Below are 17,491 nucleotides of genomic sequence, written 5' to 3' on the forward strand. Positions count from 1 at the left end.
CACAGCTCATAGCAACCTCCAACTCCTGGGCTCAAGCGAGTCTCCTGCCTCAGTCTCCCAAGTAGCTGGGACCACAGGTGCCTGCCACAACACCCAGCTATTTTTTGGTTGCAGCCATTATTGTTGTTTGGCAGGCCCGGGCTGGATTTGAACCCGCCACCTTAAGTGTATGTGGCTGGCGCCTTAGCCACTTGAGCCACAGGTGCTGAACCAGCTCAGGCCCTTTTCAATTATGTTCCAAATGCTGATGCCCTCCCTCTGCCTGGTCTAAAGCTGCTCCACACCATCCATACTCACCTCCTTTCCACTCCATATCTGGTTCCACTCCTGTCCTAGCACTGCCCATGTGCCCCAGCCTTGCTCCCACACTGCACTTCCCTGCCCCCTCATGGGTACTCTGAGTTGCTCCTATAGTGGTGGTCGCACCCACTCACCGTTCCATCTGCCCGCAGCTTGAGGCAGGAGCCGAAGTCAGCCAATCGAATGTGGCCACAGCGGTCCAACAAGATGTTGTCTGGTTTGATGTCCCTGTGCTCAGGGAAGGAATGAAGGATTAAGTGAGCCTCCTTCCTTTCATCCTGCAAGGCTCTAATGCCTCCATGGAGCTCTACCTCCCCAGGTTTTGCTTTCTGAGGTTTCTATGGTTCTGGGCCTCACTCCCCAAGCCCCGTCCTCAGTAGGCCCCAACCAGCGAGGTCCCTTGCTACGGCTTGCTCCCTCTGAGCTCCAAATACCGGGAGACAAGCTTTGCTATCCCCCTCCTGGCCCCATCTCTCAGGCTCAGCCCCGCCCACCTGTGCACATAGCCCAGTCGGTGCACGGAGTCTATGGCCATGACCGCCTCAGCCAGGTAGAAGCGCGCCATTTCCGCTGGGATCCGCTCCCCAAACTTGCTCAGCAGTGTTAGCAGGTCCCCACCCACGTAGTACTCCATGACCAGGTACTGCAGGGGCGTGCCATGAGTGGTCGGTAGTCCTGAGACAAAGACTCCCAAAGGCACCCTATCCTTGGGCGAAGACCTCGCGGCCCCAGCCCTGAGAGAACCCCAGAGATACCCCAGGCCAAATCGGAGACTAACCCACCCACTGCCACGAACTCTGCCCCCCCCAACCTCTCTCAGGATATCACAGGACAGATTCACCTCCTCTGAGATATTCAGGGGAAGAGTACCCAGGGACCTTGCAACTGGCGAGTATAGATCTCAGGAAACTCCCTGCCCGGTCAGTGCCCAAGACAGAACTCCTGGAGAGCTACCCAAGGGACTCCCGCAACAGGCATCTTATACTACAGTCCCCCAGACACAGCGCAGGAAAAGAGCTGTAAGGGACATTATCTCCCTTCCCAGGTAAAGTGGCCTCTCTTCTACCTGAGACAAATTCCTAGCACACATGGACTGCTCCCAGGCATTTTGGGACAGCTCCCCCAGTCCTAGAGCTTCCTCTCCTCTCCAGTGGCTAATTGACAGCGTGGGCATCTGTTTCTGTTCCCAGCTACATGGCCTGGAGCTCACCAGGTAGTTCTCATCCTGGAAGGCGAAGTGCAGCTGTGTGATCCAGCGCCGGTCGCCATTCACCAACACATCCCTCTCTTCACGGAAGCATGACACCTGCGGGGTACCCTAGGAGCTGCAGCAGGTGAAAGGGGCAGACCTTCCAGGACCTCCCACCACCAGCCCCATCCCTACCTCGCCTCTCTTCAGCATGTCCCACTTGTTCATGATCTTCATGGCGTACACTTGGCCTGTCTGCTTCATCTTCACCACTGCTACCTGAAGGCCGAAACAAGATGAGAGGGGCTGAGGTGACCAGGAAAAGAGAAGGGTTCCAAACCGGACTCCATCCCAAGTTCCAGCCAGCCGTGGCACCACCCTCCGAGACAGCACCCGCCCACTGGTCCCGAGCCCCGCCCCCAACCCAGCTCTTAGGTTCTAAGGTTCGGTCATTCATCAATTTCTGAGGCTCCGCCCTGAACCTCTATGTCCCGCCCACCACCAATAAGTACCCACTTACGCCCGGCAGCGTTCCCACTGCTACGCGAGGCTCACCTCGCTGAATGCTCCACGTCCTATCACTTTCAGAATCTCGAAGTCATCCCTCTGCAGTCGGACCTCCTTAAGCTTCCCCACGACAGGCTCCGCTGGGGTGGGGGGAGCAGAACCCAGGGTCGCTGGGACCCACTAAAGACCCGGGGGAAAGTCCCATCCTCTGTCCCTCAGTCTCCCCTCTCTCCACCTTTGTTTCACTTTAGGACTGTCTTCCCACGGACATCCCCAAATAAACACTGTGAGGTCTGAGGGACCCAAAAGTGTCCTCCCATAGGTAAGGTGCCTGGGAACCCCTTTTCGGGACAGGGCATTCAGCCAGGTGGCTCCAGTGGCAAGCGGGATGGAGGGGGTGAGCTAACAAATTTCTGCAGAAGGGGTGATGCTGAAGAACAGGGAGAAGGAAATAAGACTGTTCTTAGACCTCCCTGGGCTTCAGGTCCTCTATCCCAAGTCCGGGTGATGGTGGAGGTGCCTGGCCCAGGCCCCACCCTGAGGTTCTCATTTACTATGTCCGGGGTTATACCCTAGAACATGCAGTTGTAACCAGTACCTCCAGATTCAGATGCAAGGGTTCTTGGACCACACTTTGGGAAATCCTAGATTTGGGGCTGGGAGAAGGAATGGGAGGAGACAAAGCCAGCGTGGACACGCATCCTGGATTCAAATTCTCCCAACAAGTCCGGGAGGACTTTAGTGCTACTACCTCTTATTTACAGATGGCGATCAGAGAGGTTAAGGTCCTACAGCATTAAACAGGGCAGTTTGGAAAGGGGACAGGCCAGTGTAGAGGCCAGAGACTAACGCACTGTGGAGAGAGGGAGGCCTGAGCTCCCAGTGGGTGAAAGAATTAGAAGCAGAATGGAGAGAGGGATGAGTGTGAGCAGGAAAGAGGAGAAGAGACAGAGGGATTTACAAAGGAGAGAGGCCCTGGCATTCTGGGGGGGTTCAGTGGGGGGGGGTTCAGGGAGAGTAGGCCGGCAGAGAAGAACCAGCCCGGACTAAGGACGGGGGAGGGAGGAGAACGCCAAGATATTGAGCCCTTTTAAGGCAGCGGGAACCCAGGCCCCCTCCCCCGCCCCAGAGGCCTGGCAGGGGAGGGGCACAGGATGCAGCTCAAGCCACAAAAGGAGTGCTCCTCACAAGACAGCCAGACCCCTACCCCAACCCCAGGCCTCAATTTACCCTACCAGCCCAACTTCATCTGTGCACCAGGGTGGCTGGGATGAAGGCTGAGGACAATGGGGAAAGGTGGCCTGGCCCTTGGCCTCCACCTTCCCATCTGTGTAATGGAGGGAGGGAGAGGAGCAGGGCCTGGGTCAGAAGACATGGACACTTGCAAGATGAGAAAGAGCAGCAGAAGGTGGACAGGCGGTGACACACAGGCAAAAAACCAAGAGCAAACCATTGAGGGCCAGGCATGTGGGAGGCCAGAGTGGCAGGGCGTTAGGGGTGACAGGAATGTGAGCCTGAGTCCTGGGCTGAGGATGCATGGAGAGTAGACAAAGCAGGAAGCTGAAGTTGAAGCACCTTCCCTCTGGACCTGTCCCAGGGGCCTGGAAAGACCTGGTAGGAAGGAACTTTGTGCGACAGCTAGAAGGTTGGAGGTCCTGAACCAAGAGAACTAAAAGACATAGGGAACCAGAGGGGAATGGCAGGCTGACCCATGCCGGATAGTAGGGCCCAAGACCTTGGGAACGAGACATAGGACCTACTGAGAAAAGAGGCACACCCAGAGGAACCCAAAGTTGTTCCTCAATCCAGGGTGCAGAAAGAGGGTGCCAGTGGCAGTGTCTGTCTAGAGCTGGTTGTCCCTCAGGGCATGTGTGAGTCACTGAGCCCTCCCAGTGTCTGGGCACCTGTTGGGCAGCTGAAGAGGCTGGCGCCAAACACCTGCCCATTGACCGCACCCCTGGCAGTTGCTCCATGCTGTCCCTCCGGGCCTGCTCTGTGTAGTAGAGGACTACAGGGCCCATATGGGGGAGGAGGGCTAAGAGACGGAGTTCCTGGCATGTCCCTAGGCCTAGACTGAGGGAGGAAGTGCAGGAAGCCATGTGAGATGGTATCCAGCCTAGCCTATTAACTCCTAAGCTGTGGTTCCAAGTCATGGCTGTTCTGGCCTCTGCTGACCTTCTTCTGCCCCCAGGATGGCACAGGGTAGGCGCATGTTGCTCCAGGACCCAAGTCCAAGCTGTGGGCCCCAGAATGGGAGGACCTCCCCACATCCCTCCTGCCCCACAATGGCCAGACCCTGCACCCAGACCCACCTCCTGCCTCTGCCTCCCGACCCAGGCAGGGGGAGCCCTACAGGCAGCCACTTACCCCACTGCAAGAAGTCGGCCACATACTTGTCCTGGGCAAAGTCGGAGGCACCCAGCTCCTGGTGGACGCCCAGGAGAAGGTCGAGTAGGGGCTCCAGTCCCAGGAAGCTGGGGTCCAGCACCAGTTGCTGAAGCTGCCTCAGCCGCACCTCGGCTGACATGTCGGCCAGGCAGCACCATGGCCCTCTCCCCGGGCCAGGGGCTGGGAGTCCTCCCGTCACAGGGCCTGGCAGCCCCTGCCCAAGCCCCAGAACCCTGGCTGCATGTCTGCCTGTCCCGTGGGCCTCTCTGGCCACTTCTCTCTGCAGTGGAGACCTCCTCCTCTCTCCCCACCCCTTGGTCCAGCCTCCCTCCCGCCTCCCAGCCTTAACCCCTCATAAGCCGGCCCCCACCTCTTTCCAGGGCTAGACTGGGTGTTAGAGAATCTCATTCCTCAAGCTGTCCCCCCCCCCCCATAAAATGGCAAGGCATTGAAGAACGCCACAGGTGTGAGATTCCAAGACAAGCTGCCCCCATTGCCTGGATGGCCCAATGGATCAGGATGATGCAGTCCATACCCCACCCCCCTTGTTTGCACTAAGCCCTAGAGCTGGGGGCGGGGGGAAAGGGGCTGAAAACTGGAAGGGGGGCAGAAGGCAGGGCAATTTCTCAGTGACTCAGCGATGGATTCCGACTTTGGGACAGTTAAATTTAGCCCTCAGGCCCTGTTTTACACAGACTCTTTTTGGCAGGAGGTTGGGAAGGGAGGGTGAGGAGAAGATCAGGAGGGGACACCCATAGGAGCCAGAACCAGGGGTGACCTGCTGCCCAAAGCCTGGGGGAGGCAAGTGTGGGGCAGGCCCTCAGTAGGCCAAAGAGACCCCAAAATAGCTCCTTGGCCTCTGGCCCGGCAGCCACATTCCTGCTCAGGCTGGGATTAGAAACAGAAACATTTCAGGGGGATGGGAGTGGAGGGTGGAGCAGGAAGACACCACTCCCCATGGCTCCTAAGAGCCTACCAGGAAGGATTTTAGCTTTTCTTTCCAGAGTGAACGGTTCTCCCAGGTGGGAATCATGGCCTCCACTCCCTTTAGGTCCCTGACCCTTGACTGGAGCAGGCCTGAGGCACTAGGTGGCACCCCCCTGCTCCAGGTTAGGCCCCTGGAGTAGTGGATTTGAAGAGTTTTTGACACTTTGAAATACACCCCTAAGGACTCTGAAGGGGGGGCCTGGCTGCCCTCTGAGATGCTCCTCTTCTTCCTAAGGGCCTGCTGCCCACCTCTTCCGTTCTCCCCCTTCCCTGGCTCCACTTTTCTTGCTATTAAAAGGGGGCAGGAGGGCCAGCTGGGGAAGGCAGGCCTGCCCTCTTCCTTTGGTTAAAGTGGACTGATTCTAGGACAACAGCAAAGCACACACATGACCTCTATGCCACCTCCAAAGAGAACAGAGTGCTGTGAAAACAGGGAAGTTTAGTATAAATAAGATGTCCTGGGGACAGGGAGGGCCCTGAGGGGCATCCATAACTTAACAATCTTCAAAAGCACAAACAACAGCAAGGGAGAGTGGGATGGGAGACAGGCATGGGGTGAGCCACCCCCTGCCCCACCCTCTCAACTGAGGGCACACACCAGAGCTAGGGCTCTTGTGGGTGGAGAGTTTCCCCTTCAGGAGTGACCAGTCACATGCTGGGGACAGAGATGAGGGTAACACTGATGTTTCAGAGGAAGGGGTCATTATACTTGGCAGTGGGGGGGGGACAAGGCTGAGGCCACAAGGGCCACCACATCCCCCCAATATATGGGCAAGTCTGGGGGACCCCCCAAAATTTGTGCAGGGTGGGGGACCGAAGCAGTCCATCAGTCATGGTTAGTCTTGTTAATATGCTGATCCATGAGGTCGGTGGGGAGGTTATGGCTAGGAGGCTGGGGGCATGGGGTGGGGGACCCCGTCATCCAGGCCTTCACACCACTGTGCCACTCGGGGAGTTGCCTGGTTGGGAGGAGATGCCCTGGGGAAGATGAGAGGGAGAGACAGGATGGGTTAGAGACCAGCTGGGGCTTCTGCCAGTGCCATGGGGAGGGAGCCACCCAAGTCCCCAAGGCTGCTGCCACCCTGGCCTTACCCCTCAGTCCACCCCAGACTCCCCAGAGGCTGCTGCTCTAGGCTGGGGAACTTGCATCTCAGCTGGCTTTTCTGTCTTGGCAATTGGCACGTTTATACAACAAAGTCCTCGGCAGACTCTGGGCAGATGAGGGGATGGAATTGGAGAAACTGGGGTCCCCTTCTGACCTCCAAGGGAGGGGGATCCTGAGATGCTGAGGAAGAACTCAAGGGCAGTCCTACCTCTACCACTGACTTGCTGGGTGACCTGGGCCAACTTCCTTCCCCTGTCTGGGTCTCGGTCTCCTCGTCTGTGAACTAGGGAGATAGAGGGGTCTCTTTCAGGACTCACCAAGATTCCCCAAATCCCAACACCTTTGCTGCTGAGGCTCTGACACTGTGCTCTTGAGTTCTAGGGATTCAGACCACTAAGATTCCAAAATTGAGGATCCCAGGAACAAAACTGCAGCCCTCACATATGACATCCTGGGTACCAGAGCCCACCCCAAAAGGACTGAGACAATTGAGACAAGCTTCAAACTTAGAAGGTGCCAGGCCTGTACTTTGCCTACTGTGACTTCTGAACCTCACAGCCACCCCAGAAGGCAGGCACATCTACCCACTGCCCATCTTAAAGGCTCTGTTCTAAGGGGTGATGAATGGGAGATCAGAGAGGGATGGTGACTTGCTCTGGGTCACAAAGAGAGTGGGAGGGAACCTAGACCTCAGCCAACCCATGGCTTGGACCCTAAAGGGCCCACTCAGACCCGGGCTAGAAGCCAAGCCCATAGGCTCAAGCTAGAGTTGCCACTAGGGCTTTGGCCTGAAGTACTCAAAAAAGTTTTACCATTTAAGAAAAAGAGATTTTCCATTTGATAGATTCTGCTTCAAGTCACAAGTGCTAAGACTTGGTTTGCTGAGCCTGCTGCCTGCCCCTCAGATCGAAGGCCTTGGGCACCACCATTGGCAGTTATCCCTTACACCTGTCCCTCTCTCTACTCACTGCCACCCATTACTCTAAGATCTGATAAGTCTCATTCTAGGACGCTAAGATTTCCACAGGTCGCCCCTACCTAACAGGCCAGAGGCTATGATAGTGACAAAAACCAACACCTTGCCTCCTCCTACCAAGGGTTCTGTCAGGCCCCCTGGCAAGCCAATGTGGGGCAACTCACCGCCTTGCCCGGCCTGGCCCAGGTGCAGATAAGCCCCTCCTGGCAGGCAGTGATGATGCAGTCCTCCAGAAACAGGAGAACGGTCAGTCGCTCCTGGGCAATCTTCTTGCACACAAGAGGCTCTAGCAGTGGCACCTCGTGGATGCGTGGGCACAGGGCAGTGCCCAGCACTTTAGTGGGGTCCAGGCGACTGCGGGGGGCAGGGCCGCTGGGCTTGTCCCCGCTGCCACCACCCCCACTGCCACCCCGACTGATGTTGCCCAGGCTGTGGTAGCGCTTGTGCTCCTTTTCAGCCCCCCGGTCCCGGCGTTCCTGCAGTGTGAGCGTGGCAAAGCGGCCGATGCTGAATGGTATACCTGGCTCTGCAGCCCCACCAGGGCCACCGGCCTTGCCACCGCCTGCAGGGTGTGGGAGGCTGTTAGAGCGGGACAGTGATCGGGGCAGGGGGCCCGGGCCAGGCTCGCCACCCCTCGAGCTGCTGGCAGCTGGCGGCGTGGTGCCAGGCGTGCCAGGGAGGGTGCGAGTGCGGGCAAGGGGTGGGTGTGGGTGCAGCACGTCTTCAGTGAGGTCCCACAGGCAGAACTGCGTGTCCTGACCTGCTGAGCCAAAGCGGTAGGTGATGGAGCCAGTCTTGGGCAGTGGGGAGAGCGGGACGCCCCCACATGAGCCAGTGCCCACAGCCTCCGGCTCATCTTCTTCCTCTCCACTGCGCTCCCCATCACCATTGGCTGTTGGCGCTGCCTCCTCTGCTCGCGTTGTGTAGGGGTCAAAGGCCACGGCGTTAACCCAAGACTTGTGGCCATGGCCCCGGGCCACCACACGGCCCTCAGTGAAGGACCACACAGTAACCAGGTCATCTTCACCACCTGTTACCACATAGCGGCCATCAGGGCTCCAGCACACACAGAGAAGACCCCCAAAGTAGCTCTTCATGAGCCCGCGCAGGAGCATGGAGTCGAAATGGAAGACACGCAGGCAGCCATCCTGGCTGACACAGGCCAGGTGCCGGCCATCAGGCGAGAAGGCAAACTCATTGAGGGGCCCCTCACCAACTGCCCACTTGGCCAGTGGGTTGCGGGGAGCCTTGCTCTTGGCAGCATAGACGGAGAAGCCCTCGCCTTGCTTCAGCAGGCTGTACTGGGGTGGGGCTGAGGCGCAGGGGTGGCTGACGTTGTACAGGTACAGGTGACCACTGGCATGTGACGCCAAGAACAGGCTCTCCGACTCAGGCAGCCACTTCAGGTATGTCACCTTGGTCTTGTCAATCAACCGCTGTCAAGGGAGACAAGCTGGGGTTGGGAGAAGGCAATAAACCCTGGGCAGCCTCCTCTGCAACTCAGCTCCCTCAAGAGGCCTTTGGACATGGCCCTGTATAACCAGTGGGTGCCAAGCCAGGCCTAGGCCCTCCTCAGAAAGAAGCTTCCAGACTGAAGGAGACAGATACCAGGTCATGGGAGCACAGGTGAACAAGAGCTGCCTGCAAGGTGGTCACAGGGAGTCCCAAGGAGCCTTGATGTCCCATCTTTGGTGAGAGAACAGTCCTGCTTGCCATAGAACTGTCCTCTATCTGTCTAACCCTTCTCCTATCTTTACATGTCAGGCTTAAGGCAAAAAGTTTATTCACTGTCCTATAAAGTAGTGCACACAGGAGGCACCTTAAAGGTATTTTCTGAACAAATGAATGAAAACTTCATTCTGTCAAGTGTTTGTATCAAAAACCTAGGTACCTCTGCCCCTATTTTCCTCACAACTAATATTCAACCCTTCAACATATCCTGCAGGCACAACCTTCAAAATACATCCAGAACCCGACCTCTTTTTACCACCCTACTCCAGCCACCCCAGTCTCAGGTACCATCAAGCCTGCAATGCTACCGAACTGGCCTTCAGGGCTACCCTGCCCAGGGTCTCTTTATACTCTGCAGTTGCCAGAGAGATGCTGGTACATGTCAGCCAGCACCTGGCACTGTCTTGCTCTGAACATGGTGCAGCTTCTCACCCAGGGTTCCAGAAAGATTGTGGCCATAACACCCTAAGGCAGCCATTACATATCAAGAATGAACTTCTCCCCCTGGGACCCAATTTGCCTCCCATTCTTTGGAAAATTGAGCAAATAATCACTTGAAGCATTTCTGCCTTTTATGGGTCAGGTGCACCCTGGTTGAGAAAGGCTCCTTCCTCCACAGGCTTCCATCTAACAGTAAAGGGCAAAGTCTTTTCCATGGACTTCTAGACTCTTCATGGGCCAGGCCCTCCATTATTTTGTGGAACTCATCTACTATCTTCTCTCCACCAGTCACTGCTCTAGCCACTCGGACTTTTTGCTGTCCTGCTTCAGGGTGTTCATACTACCTGTCCCCTCTGTTCATACTAATGTCCTTCCCCAAGTAACTTTTCCCACCTCCTCAGGATCTTTATTTCATTACCACCCCTTGGTAAGCAAGGCCTTTCCTGACCATCCTGTTGAACTCACCAAGTCTCCTCAGCCCCTTTCCCTGCTGCACTTTTCTCCAGGGGCCTTAACACCTGCTGGCACACAGTACACATGATAACTGTCTGAATCCCCAACTAGAATGAAAGCTCCACAATGGCAGGGCCTTCTGTCTGTCCAGTTCCCTGAGATGTGATATCCCTAGTACCTGGAACAGTGCCTGGCATAGGATAGATGCTCAATCACTATTTTATAAATGGACAAGCTAATGAATTTTTAATCCATTCACAGTCTACTCACTTTCTTCAGTTATTCACTCATTCTGAGACTATTTATGGAACACCTCTTCTGGATCAGAGAGAACTAGATAGAGGACAAAAGCAATACCTAGAAGCAGATAAGGTCATTTGCTGGCATTTCTTCATTGCCAAGTTAGCCCAGGACTAAGCAATCTCCATGTATGATTTTACAACAGCAGTCCTATGAGGTAGGGATAAAAATCCCAATTTGCAGAGGAGGAAAATCGAGGCTTAGAGAACAGTCACCATCCCAAAGTCACTCACACAATGAGTAAATAGTGCAGCAAGGATTTGAATCCAAAGCCCACAAGATTTAAAAAGCAAGAGGATTAAGTAAGTCCTAATCAGTTACTAGCCTCAGTTCTCTAATCTGCAAAATGGGCATCACATCCCCTTACCCAGTGGTTGATGAAAACTCAAGCAGTAGTGTTTAGCACAGAGCTCACACAGCAAGTCCAGCTGTCATTATTAGTTGCTCTTATCCCGTTCCCCATCCCTCACTCATCCTGCCCTCTCAGGCCTATGTAGCTCCCCTGGCAGCTACAGCCTAATGACAAATATTGTGTTGGGGGTTGGGGCTAGCAGTTCTGGGCTCTGGGGGCAGCAATCACCTCCTCATTGAATAGCTTGCTGGTGTCCTTCTTGATGAGATCCAGGTACTGCACCTGACCAGCTGAGAAGCCCACCAGCAAAGAGATGGTCTCTGTGGCAGCAGTGAACTGGTTGAAGTCATGGCAGGTGGGCTGAGTGCCTTTGTAGATCCGCTTGTCAATTGGCTTGTTGAGGTCAATGGACTTGAGTAGTGGGAGAAAAAAAGTTAATGGTGTATACTACTGAGAGGAAGGAAGAGGGTGTTGAGGTTGAGGAAAACCACTAAGAGGAAGCAGGGTTAATCTCTGTGGGAAGTGGGTAGGTGGATGGGTGGGTGGGGAGAGAGGAGGCAACCACAGACAGGAAAGGGATCCACAGCACAGACAAAACAGGTGAAAAAGACTGTAAGGACCTCACCCCTCCACAGACCCTAGTGCCTCCCCAGAGTTGGACCTTCAACCCTGCTTCAGGGTAACCCTTGCCCACAGCATCATGATTTGGGGTCCTCACAGTCCCTGAGCTTCTTGATTCCTTTCCAGTCCCATCCCATAACCTCAACTCCCTTGAGATTTAGTACCAAAATATCCCAAGACCCCAACACCTTGGGGTCACCCAAATTCCCCAGGGCTGTAAAGCTCAAAACATCCCAGGATACCCCTCACTTTGGAGTCCCTAAACCTCAGGACCCTTATCACAGTTCAGGGACCCATCAGACCTCAGGATGCCCCACATTTTAGGTACATTGATCACTTCTCAGCTCTTAGGATCTCCATCACTCTGAGGATCACATGCCCCCCTGGGACATACATCACCTCAGGAGCACTCATCACACCTGAAGATTTCTCTTACCCCAGCCTCTCATCCCCTTCAGATCACCCATCAACTTGGGGATTTCCATTTCCTCCAGGACTCTCATTATCTCCAGACCTCTATTTTCTTCTGAGATCCCATTTAGCGTGGATTCCTATTATCTCTAAGGCCTCCACCGCTTCCAGAATTCCCTTTATGTCTGGGCTCTCTAAGTCTCAAGACCCCTCCTATACTTCCATACCGCAATACTTCTGGGTTCTCTATCACCTCAGAGCCTACATCAGCTCAGGATTCCCCATCACCTGCAGAAAGCTTGCCACAGCAGAACCTGGGGATACCACATCATTTCAGATGCCCCATCACATCCAGAACACTCTCCATCCCACCTACGCATAACGGGGAGGGAGGAAGATTCACCCATCACCTCCAGGATGCCCAGCACCCGAAGCCTCCCATCGCCTTTCCTGCATTACCTCCAAGAATCCTGTCCCCCTAGAGATATCCATCACAGCAAAGATGCCTATTTCAGAACCCCAAATCAATTCGGGGAGCGTCACCCTCTCAGAACCCAGAACCCCAGGATGCCGGCCGCTCACCCGTTGGCTCCCGCGGCGACAGCAGCCCGGGTAGAAATAGAGCTCGCGGCCCAAGTTGAAGCAGACCCGGTCTCCCCCTGCGCCCAGCCCCGCGGGCGTGGCGGGCGGCTCCCCGGCCCCGGCGCTGTCAGGCTCCCCGAGGCGCACGAGGCTGAGGCGCACTGCTGGAAGCGCGGGCCCGGGTCCAGGGCCTGAGGGCAACGGGGATGAGGCGGGGCCCGTAGCGCCTGGGCCGGAGGCAGAGACAGGGCCGGGAGGGGGCTGCGGCGGCTGAGGCGGCGCCGGGGTCTGGACAGAAACCGGACCCGACCTGCGAGCAGCGCAGTCGCCGGGGAGCAGCTTATAGAAGCCCTCGCGGGTGCGGAACTGCGACTTGATCTCCGCGCAGTCCCCCATGGCGGCGCCGGGGCCCGCGCCGCCCTCCGCGCCGCCCGCCGCCATATTGGGCGCCCCAGGGGCCCCGCCGCAGCCCGACCGCCGCCCGCCGCCAGGCCCCCTGACGGAAGCCACGGACTCGCACCGGAAAAGGTAGGGTTGTTGCCCAGGCGACGCCTCCTCGATTGGCACCCCGGATCGGAGGCCGGACGAACCCCTGCGGTCTCTCGGGTAACGGTTCTGGGGCTGTGGGAGGGGCGAAAAAGTGGGCGCGGCCTTCGTATCCTGGACCGACTCGTGGTTGGCTTCGGGGGCGGGGATTTCAGTGGAAAGGGGCGTGTCCACTAGGGCTTCAAGTCCCTAGCAACCGTGCCCTGGGAACGGTTTGCCTAGCAACGGAGGGACTCGCAAAAGAAGGCCTCAGCCATATTCTAGCCTTCCCATGACGTCACAGCTGACCCAAGGTGACCCTGGTGTCTCCTATGATTCCCAACATACACTCTGCTGACCCCCAATCTTTCCTACCGACATCTTAAAATTCCCAGTTGACCACAGCAACCACTTCTCCCCACCCTTAATGATCCCCCAAATCCCTGCTGACCCCAATGTTTCCACAAAACGCCAAAGACTTCATGTGACCAATAACTGATTAACACTAACGCCCAAATCCTCCATGTTTTCCACCAACATCCAATACATATCTCCATGATGTTACTATCTTCAACAACTTCACTCATTCTTCAAAACCTATCTCTGCTTCCAAAATTTCACTGATCCCCATAATTCTCCCAATGTCCCAGTGATCCGCTAGTAATCCAAAGTGTTACCCTGACCCCAACATCAGCCCCACTGATGGCCAGGGCTCTACACTTCTGCTAAAGCCACCTTGCCCCTGTCCCAGAACCCTCTAGACTCACTTATTCAGTGGCCTCCCAGATTTCTCATTGGAATGCCCCAGAAGCATTTCACACTCAACAAATTCTATAATGAACTTGATATCTTACTCCAAATCCTGCTTCTCTCCAGGGTCCTGGTCTTAGGACTAGCCCTGCCATCCACTCAGTCAACCAGGCCACAGACAAGAGTGTCTTCCCAGATTTGTATCATTTCTTTTCATGTCATCCCCTGCCCAAACCCCCAAGTCTTTTGCATTATACCACCAGAATTCCTCTTTCCCACTTCCTCTCTACAGCCCTAGTTCAACCTCCTCTTGTACTGAAGAACATCTTCCTACCACCACACATCAGCCTTGTCTCTGGTCTCCCAGACTACTTTCTCATCCTTCCTATCATATCCTCCCTTCACTTGGCATCTAGAGGGATCTTTCTAAAACACAAATATAATCAGGGCCCTCACCTGCTCAAAACCCATCTGTGGCACCCTAGTGCTCTCAGGGCCAAATTAAACCCTTAGTGATCAACCTCTCCTTTCAATCTCATCTCTCACCACAGTCGCTCATAATATGCACCACCTAAAATGAGGTTTGAGAGGCTACCCCAAGAAATCACACTCTCTTTTGCCCTTAGGTCTTCTCACTCTGTTCCTTATACTTGGAATGTCCTTTCCATTTTTTTTTTTTTTTGAGACAAAGTCTCAAGCTGTTGCCCTGGATAGAGTGCCTTGGTGTCACAGCTCACAGCAACTTCAAACTCTTGGGCTTAAGAGATTCTGTTGCCTCAGCCTCCCAAGTAGCTGGATTACAGGCTCCTGCCATAATGCCCAGCTGTTTTTTTTGTTGTTGTTGTTGTCATTGTTGTTTAGCAGGCCAAGGCTGGGTTCCACCCGGCCAGCCTCAGCATATGTGGCCCACATCCTACCCAGTATGCTATGGATGTTGCCCAGTCCTTTCCATTTTTTTTTTCTTTCTTTTTTTTTTTTTTGAGACAGATTCTCACTATGTCGTCCTTGGTAGAGTGCTGTGGCATCACAGCTCACAGCTACCTCAAACTCTTTGGACTTGAGCGATTCTCCTGCCTCAGCCTCCCAAGTAGCTGGGACTATAGGCGCCCATCACAACGCCTGGCTATTTTTTGGCTGTAGTTGTCATTGCTGTTTGGCAGGCCTGGGCTGAGCTCCAACCCACCACCTCCAGTGTATGTGGCTGGCGCTCTAGCTGCTTGAGCTACAGGTACTGAGCCTCTTTCCATTCTTGAGTTGGCTCAGGAGCTCAGTCAGTCTTTGGAGTTCCCCCACCTGGGTTGTCACTGGGGAAGAGTTAGTCTCCTGTACAGCACGAGTCCCAGGAAGACAAGGCAGGGGCTGCTTAGGCACCTCTGTGTTCTCAGAACAGGGTTGGGCTAATAGGAGGTACTTCAGTAATTGTTTGATGGCTAAATTAATAATAGGCTTGGTGCTTGTAGCACATTGGTTATGGTGCCAGCCACATACAACAAGGCTGGTGGGTTTGAACCCAGCCTGGGCCAGCTAAACAACAATGACAAATGCAGCAAAAAATAGCCGGGCATTGTGGTAGGAGTCTGTAGTCCCAGCAAGAGGATCGCCTAAGCCCAAGAGTTGGAGATTGCTGTGAGCTATGACACCATAGCACTCTACCGAGGGTGACGTAGTGAGACTGTCTCAAAAAATTAATTAATTAAACAGGCCAGGCATGGTGACTCATGCCTATAATCTTAGCACTTGGGGAGGCCAAGCCAGGTGGATTGCTTGAGCTCAGGAGACCAGCCTGAGAAAAAGCAAGACCCTGTCTCTACTAAAAATGATAATAATTTAAAAATTAGCCAGGCATTATGACAGGTGCCTGTAGATCCAGCTACTTGGGAGGCTAAAGCAAAAAGATCACTTAAGCCCAAGAGTTTGAGGTTGTTGTACACAGGGTGACAGAGCTAGACTCTGTCTCAAAAAAAAAAAAAAAGAAAGAAAGAAAGAAAGAAAGAAAAGAAAAAGAAAGAAAACAGGTGGGAGAAACTCTGCCAGGCACATCTGGCCCCAAACAGGGCCCAACAATCCTGGATTGGAGACCATGTCAACAAATATGGTGAACAAGTGAATAAATGACTTGGCCATACTTCCATGGAGAAGTTTTATTTGGAGCAGTTGCCTTCCTCTTCTACCTCAGCTCTGCAGGGACAAGAAGCAAACCAACAATGAAAATGCAATCCACACTAACTATGTATAAAGAGAAAGACTACTATCTACCTGCTGGGGAAAATGGCTATAAAGTGGGCCTTAGTCATCCTGGTCCTCATCTTCATCGTCCTCCTCGTCCTCCTCTTCCTCCTCTGCTGCTGCCAGGGCCTGCTCCTGGGCAGCCTTGAGGGCCCTCTCCTCTTCCACTGTGGGGTCGCTCATCTCCATGATCTCCGGGCCGCTGGGGTACTCACGCTGAATGGGGGCTGGCAGGTCTGGGTTGAAGTTGTCAGGGCTGTACTTGTGGCCCCAGCCGATGTAGATGTTCTCAAACTTTCTGGAAGGGCAGCAAGATACTGTAACATTCATCTTCAAAGGCCCAGTGTGGACTTTCTTTAAGGGTGGGACCCAGCATAGACATAGCCTGACTGTCAAGTTGTAGATGGTAGGGTGAAATGTGGCCACTGGGTTTCTTGTTCATTAGTTCATTCAGCAAATATTTATTGAGCACTTCCCTTGTGCCAGGTCATGTCTAGAGTTAAGCTTTCCAACAGCACTTAAAATGTGACTTATACAACTGAAGAACTGATCTTTTTTTTTGAGACAGGGTCTCACTTTATCACTCTCAGTAGAGTACCATGGCATCATAGCTCACAGCAACCTCAAACTCTTGGGCTTAAGCAACTCTCTTGCTTCAGTCTCCCAAGCAGCTGGGACTACAGGCACCCGTACCAGCGCCCAGCTGTTTTTTAAAGATAGGGTCTCGCTTTTGCTCAGGCTGGTCTTGAACTTGTGAGCTCAGGCAATCCACCTGTGATTTACTTACTTAATTATTCTTTTGGAGACAGAGTCTCACTTTGTTGCCCTTGGTAGAGTGCTGTGGCATCATAGTGCACAGCAAACTCAAACTCCCAGACTTAAGCAATCCTCCTGCCTCAGCCTCCTTAGTAACTAGGACTACAAGTGCATGCCAGTACACTTAGGTAATTTCTTTATTTTTTGTGATAAGGGATCTCACTATGTTCCCTAGTCTGGTCTTAAACTCTTTGCCTCAAGCAATCCTCCCACTTCAGCCTCTAATTGTGCTAGGATTATAAATATGAGCCAGCATGCTTGGCTCAGTTTTACTTTTTAAACATGAAAATTACTACTACTATTATTGCTACTAAAAAATTTTAAAATTACATATGTGGCTCATATTTTATTTATGTTGAACATAAATAAAATTGTCTGATAAGGGAGCCACAGCAGTAAACAAATTAGATAAAAATCCCTGCAGTGGTGCCTGCATTCTGGTGGGAGGAGGTAAGTGGTAAGTACTAATCCAGGCAATTCAATCTCTTGGCAGAATTTTAACTAGAGAAGGAAAACTGGGTACATGGAAAGAAAAGGAGGGGACTAAGGCATGGGGAGAGACAGAGACAGGAAAAAGAGAGTGAGCCAAGGTATGCAGAATTTGCTGTGGAGGAGCAGTTTTGTTTAGACCCTATTTTTACATTCTTGCTTCCCTCCTCACCTCTGGAGAATTATTTGCCTCAAGGCCTTCCTCAGAGCTCAGCATCCTTGGAAACCTCCCAATCCCCACTTGCCCAGATTCATGTGGCTCTTGAACCAGCAGCCTCGGCAACACCTAGGAGCTTGTTAGAAATGCAGAATCTCGGCTCGGCGCCTATAGCTCAACCGGCT

At 53.8% G+C, this 17,491-nt stretch overlaps 3 protein-coding genes and 1 long non-coding RNA gene across 9 annotated transcripts in view; 1 reads left to right on the forward strand and 3 right to left on the reverse strand.

Moving 5' to 3' along the window:
• Window positions 1-2,309, forward strand: part of LOC111728348 — an 8,196-nt gene extending 5,887 nt beyond the window's left edge. For both annotated transcript variants that reach the window (XR_002775669.1, XR_002775670.1), the window contains exon 3: window positions 1,491-2,309. This is a non-coding gene — a long non-coding RNA (uncharacterized LOC111728348). The remainder of the gene's footprint in view (window positions 1-1,490) is intronic.
• Window positions 1-5,175, reverse strand: part of DMPK (DM1 protein kinase) — a 12,393-nt gene extending 7,218 nt beyond the window's left edge. For 2 of the 4 annotated variants that reach the window (XM_003799524.3, XM_003799523.3), the window contains exons 1-6: window positions 4,364-5,174; window positions 2,045-2,136; window positions 1,685-1,768; window positions 1,511-1,606; window positions 795-943; window positions 435-528 (exon numbers count right to left, since the gene is read on the reverse strand). In XM_003799524.3, coding sequence (XP_003799572.2) covers window positions 435-528; window positions 795-943; window positions 1,511-1,606; window positions 1,685-1,768; window positions 2,045-2,136; window positions 4,364-4,523 — 675 coding nt within the window. In that variant the 5' untranslated portion in view covers window positions 4,524-5,174. Of the gene's footprint in view, window positions 1-434; window positions 529-794; window positions 944-1,510; window positions 1,607-1,684; window positions 1,769-2,044; window positions 2,137-4,363 lie in introns of all 4 variants that reach the window. The other 2 variants (XM_023518947.1, XM_023518946.1) reach the window with 1 other exon arrangement.
• Window positions 5,176-5,809: 634 nt separating this feature from the next.
• DMWD (DM1 locus, WD repeat containing) lies at window positions 5,810-12,826 on the reverse strand. Of its 2 annotated transcripts, XM_003799525.3 has the most exons (5): window positions 12,344-12,826; window positions 10,958-11,140; window positions 7,617-8,888; window positions 6,685-6,759; window positions 5,810-6,349 (listed from the first exon to the last, which is right to left on the reverse strand). In XM_003799525.3, exons 1-5 carry the CDS (start codon window positions 12,782-12,784, stop codon window positions 6,302-6,304), a joined length of 2,019 nt encoding a protein of 672 aa, XP_003799573.1. In that variant the 5' UTR covers window positions 12,785-12,826; the 3' UTR covers window positions 5,810-6,301. The 2 variants fall into 2 exon arrangements, with proteins under 2 accessions (XP_003799573.1, XP_012666668.1); XM_012811214.2 differs by lacking the exon at window positions 6,685-6,759 and having other exon boundaries at window positions 5,847-6,349.
• A 3,078-nt stretch (window positions 12,827-15,904) lies between these two features.
• RSPH6A (radial spoke head 6 homolog A) overlaps window positions 15,905-17,491 on the reverse strand; it is a 19,020-nt gene continuing 17,433 nt past the window's right edge. Inside the window, exon 6 of the mRNA XM_003799603.1 lies at window positions 15,905-16,142. Coding sequence (XP_003799651.1) covers window positions 15,905-16,142 — 238 coding nt within the window. The remainder of the gene's footprint in view (window positions 16,143-17,491) is intronic.

Source organism: Otolemur garnettii, unplaced genomic scaffold, assembly GCF_000181295.1.
Source record: "Otolemur garnettii isolate 467f Iridium unplaced genomic scaffold, OtoGar3 scaffold00152, whole genome shotgun sequence".
In the NCBI taxonomy this organism is placed as follows: Eukaryota; Metazoa; Chordata; class Mammalia; order Primates; family Galagidae; genus Otolemur; species Otolemur garnettii.

Coding starts and splice junctions, on each gene's coding strand:
- DMWD (XM_003799525.3), bottom strand. CDS start 12,784: ATGGCGGCGGGCGGCGCGGAGGGCGGCGCGGGCCCCGGCGCCGCCATG. Junction 11,141..12,343: donor GTCGCCGCGGGAGCCAACGG/GTGAGCGGCCGG, acceptor CCACTACTCAAG/TCCATTGACCTCAACAAGCC. Junction 6,760..7,616: donor GGGCCAGGCCGGGCAAGGCG/GTGAGTTGCCCC, acceptor CTATCTCCCTAG/TTCACAGACGAGGAGACCGA.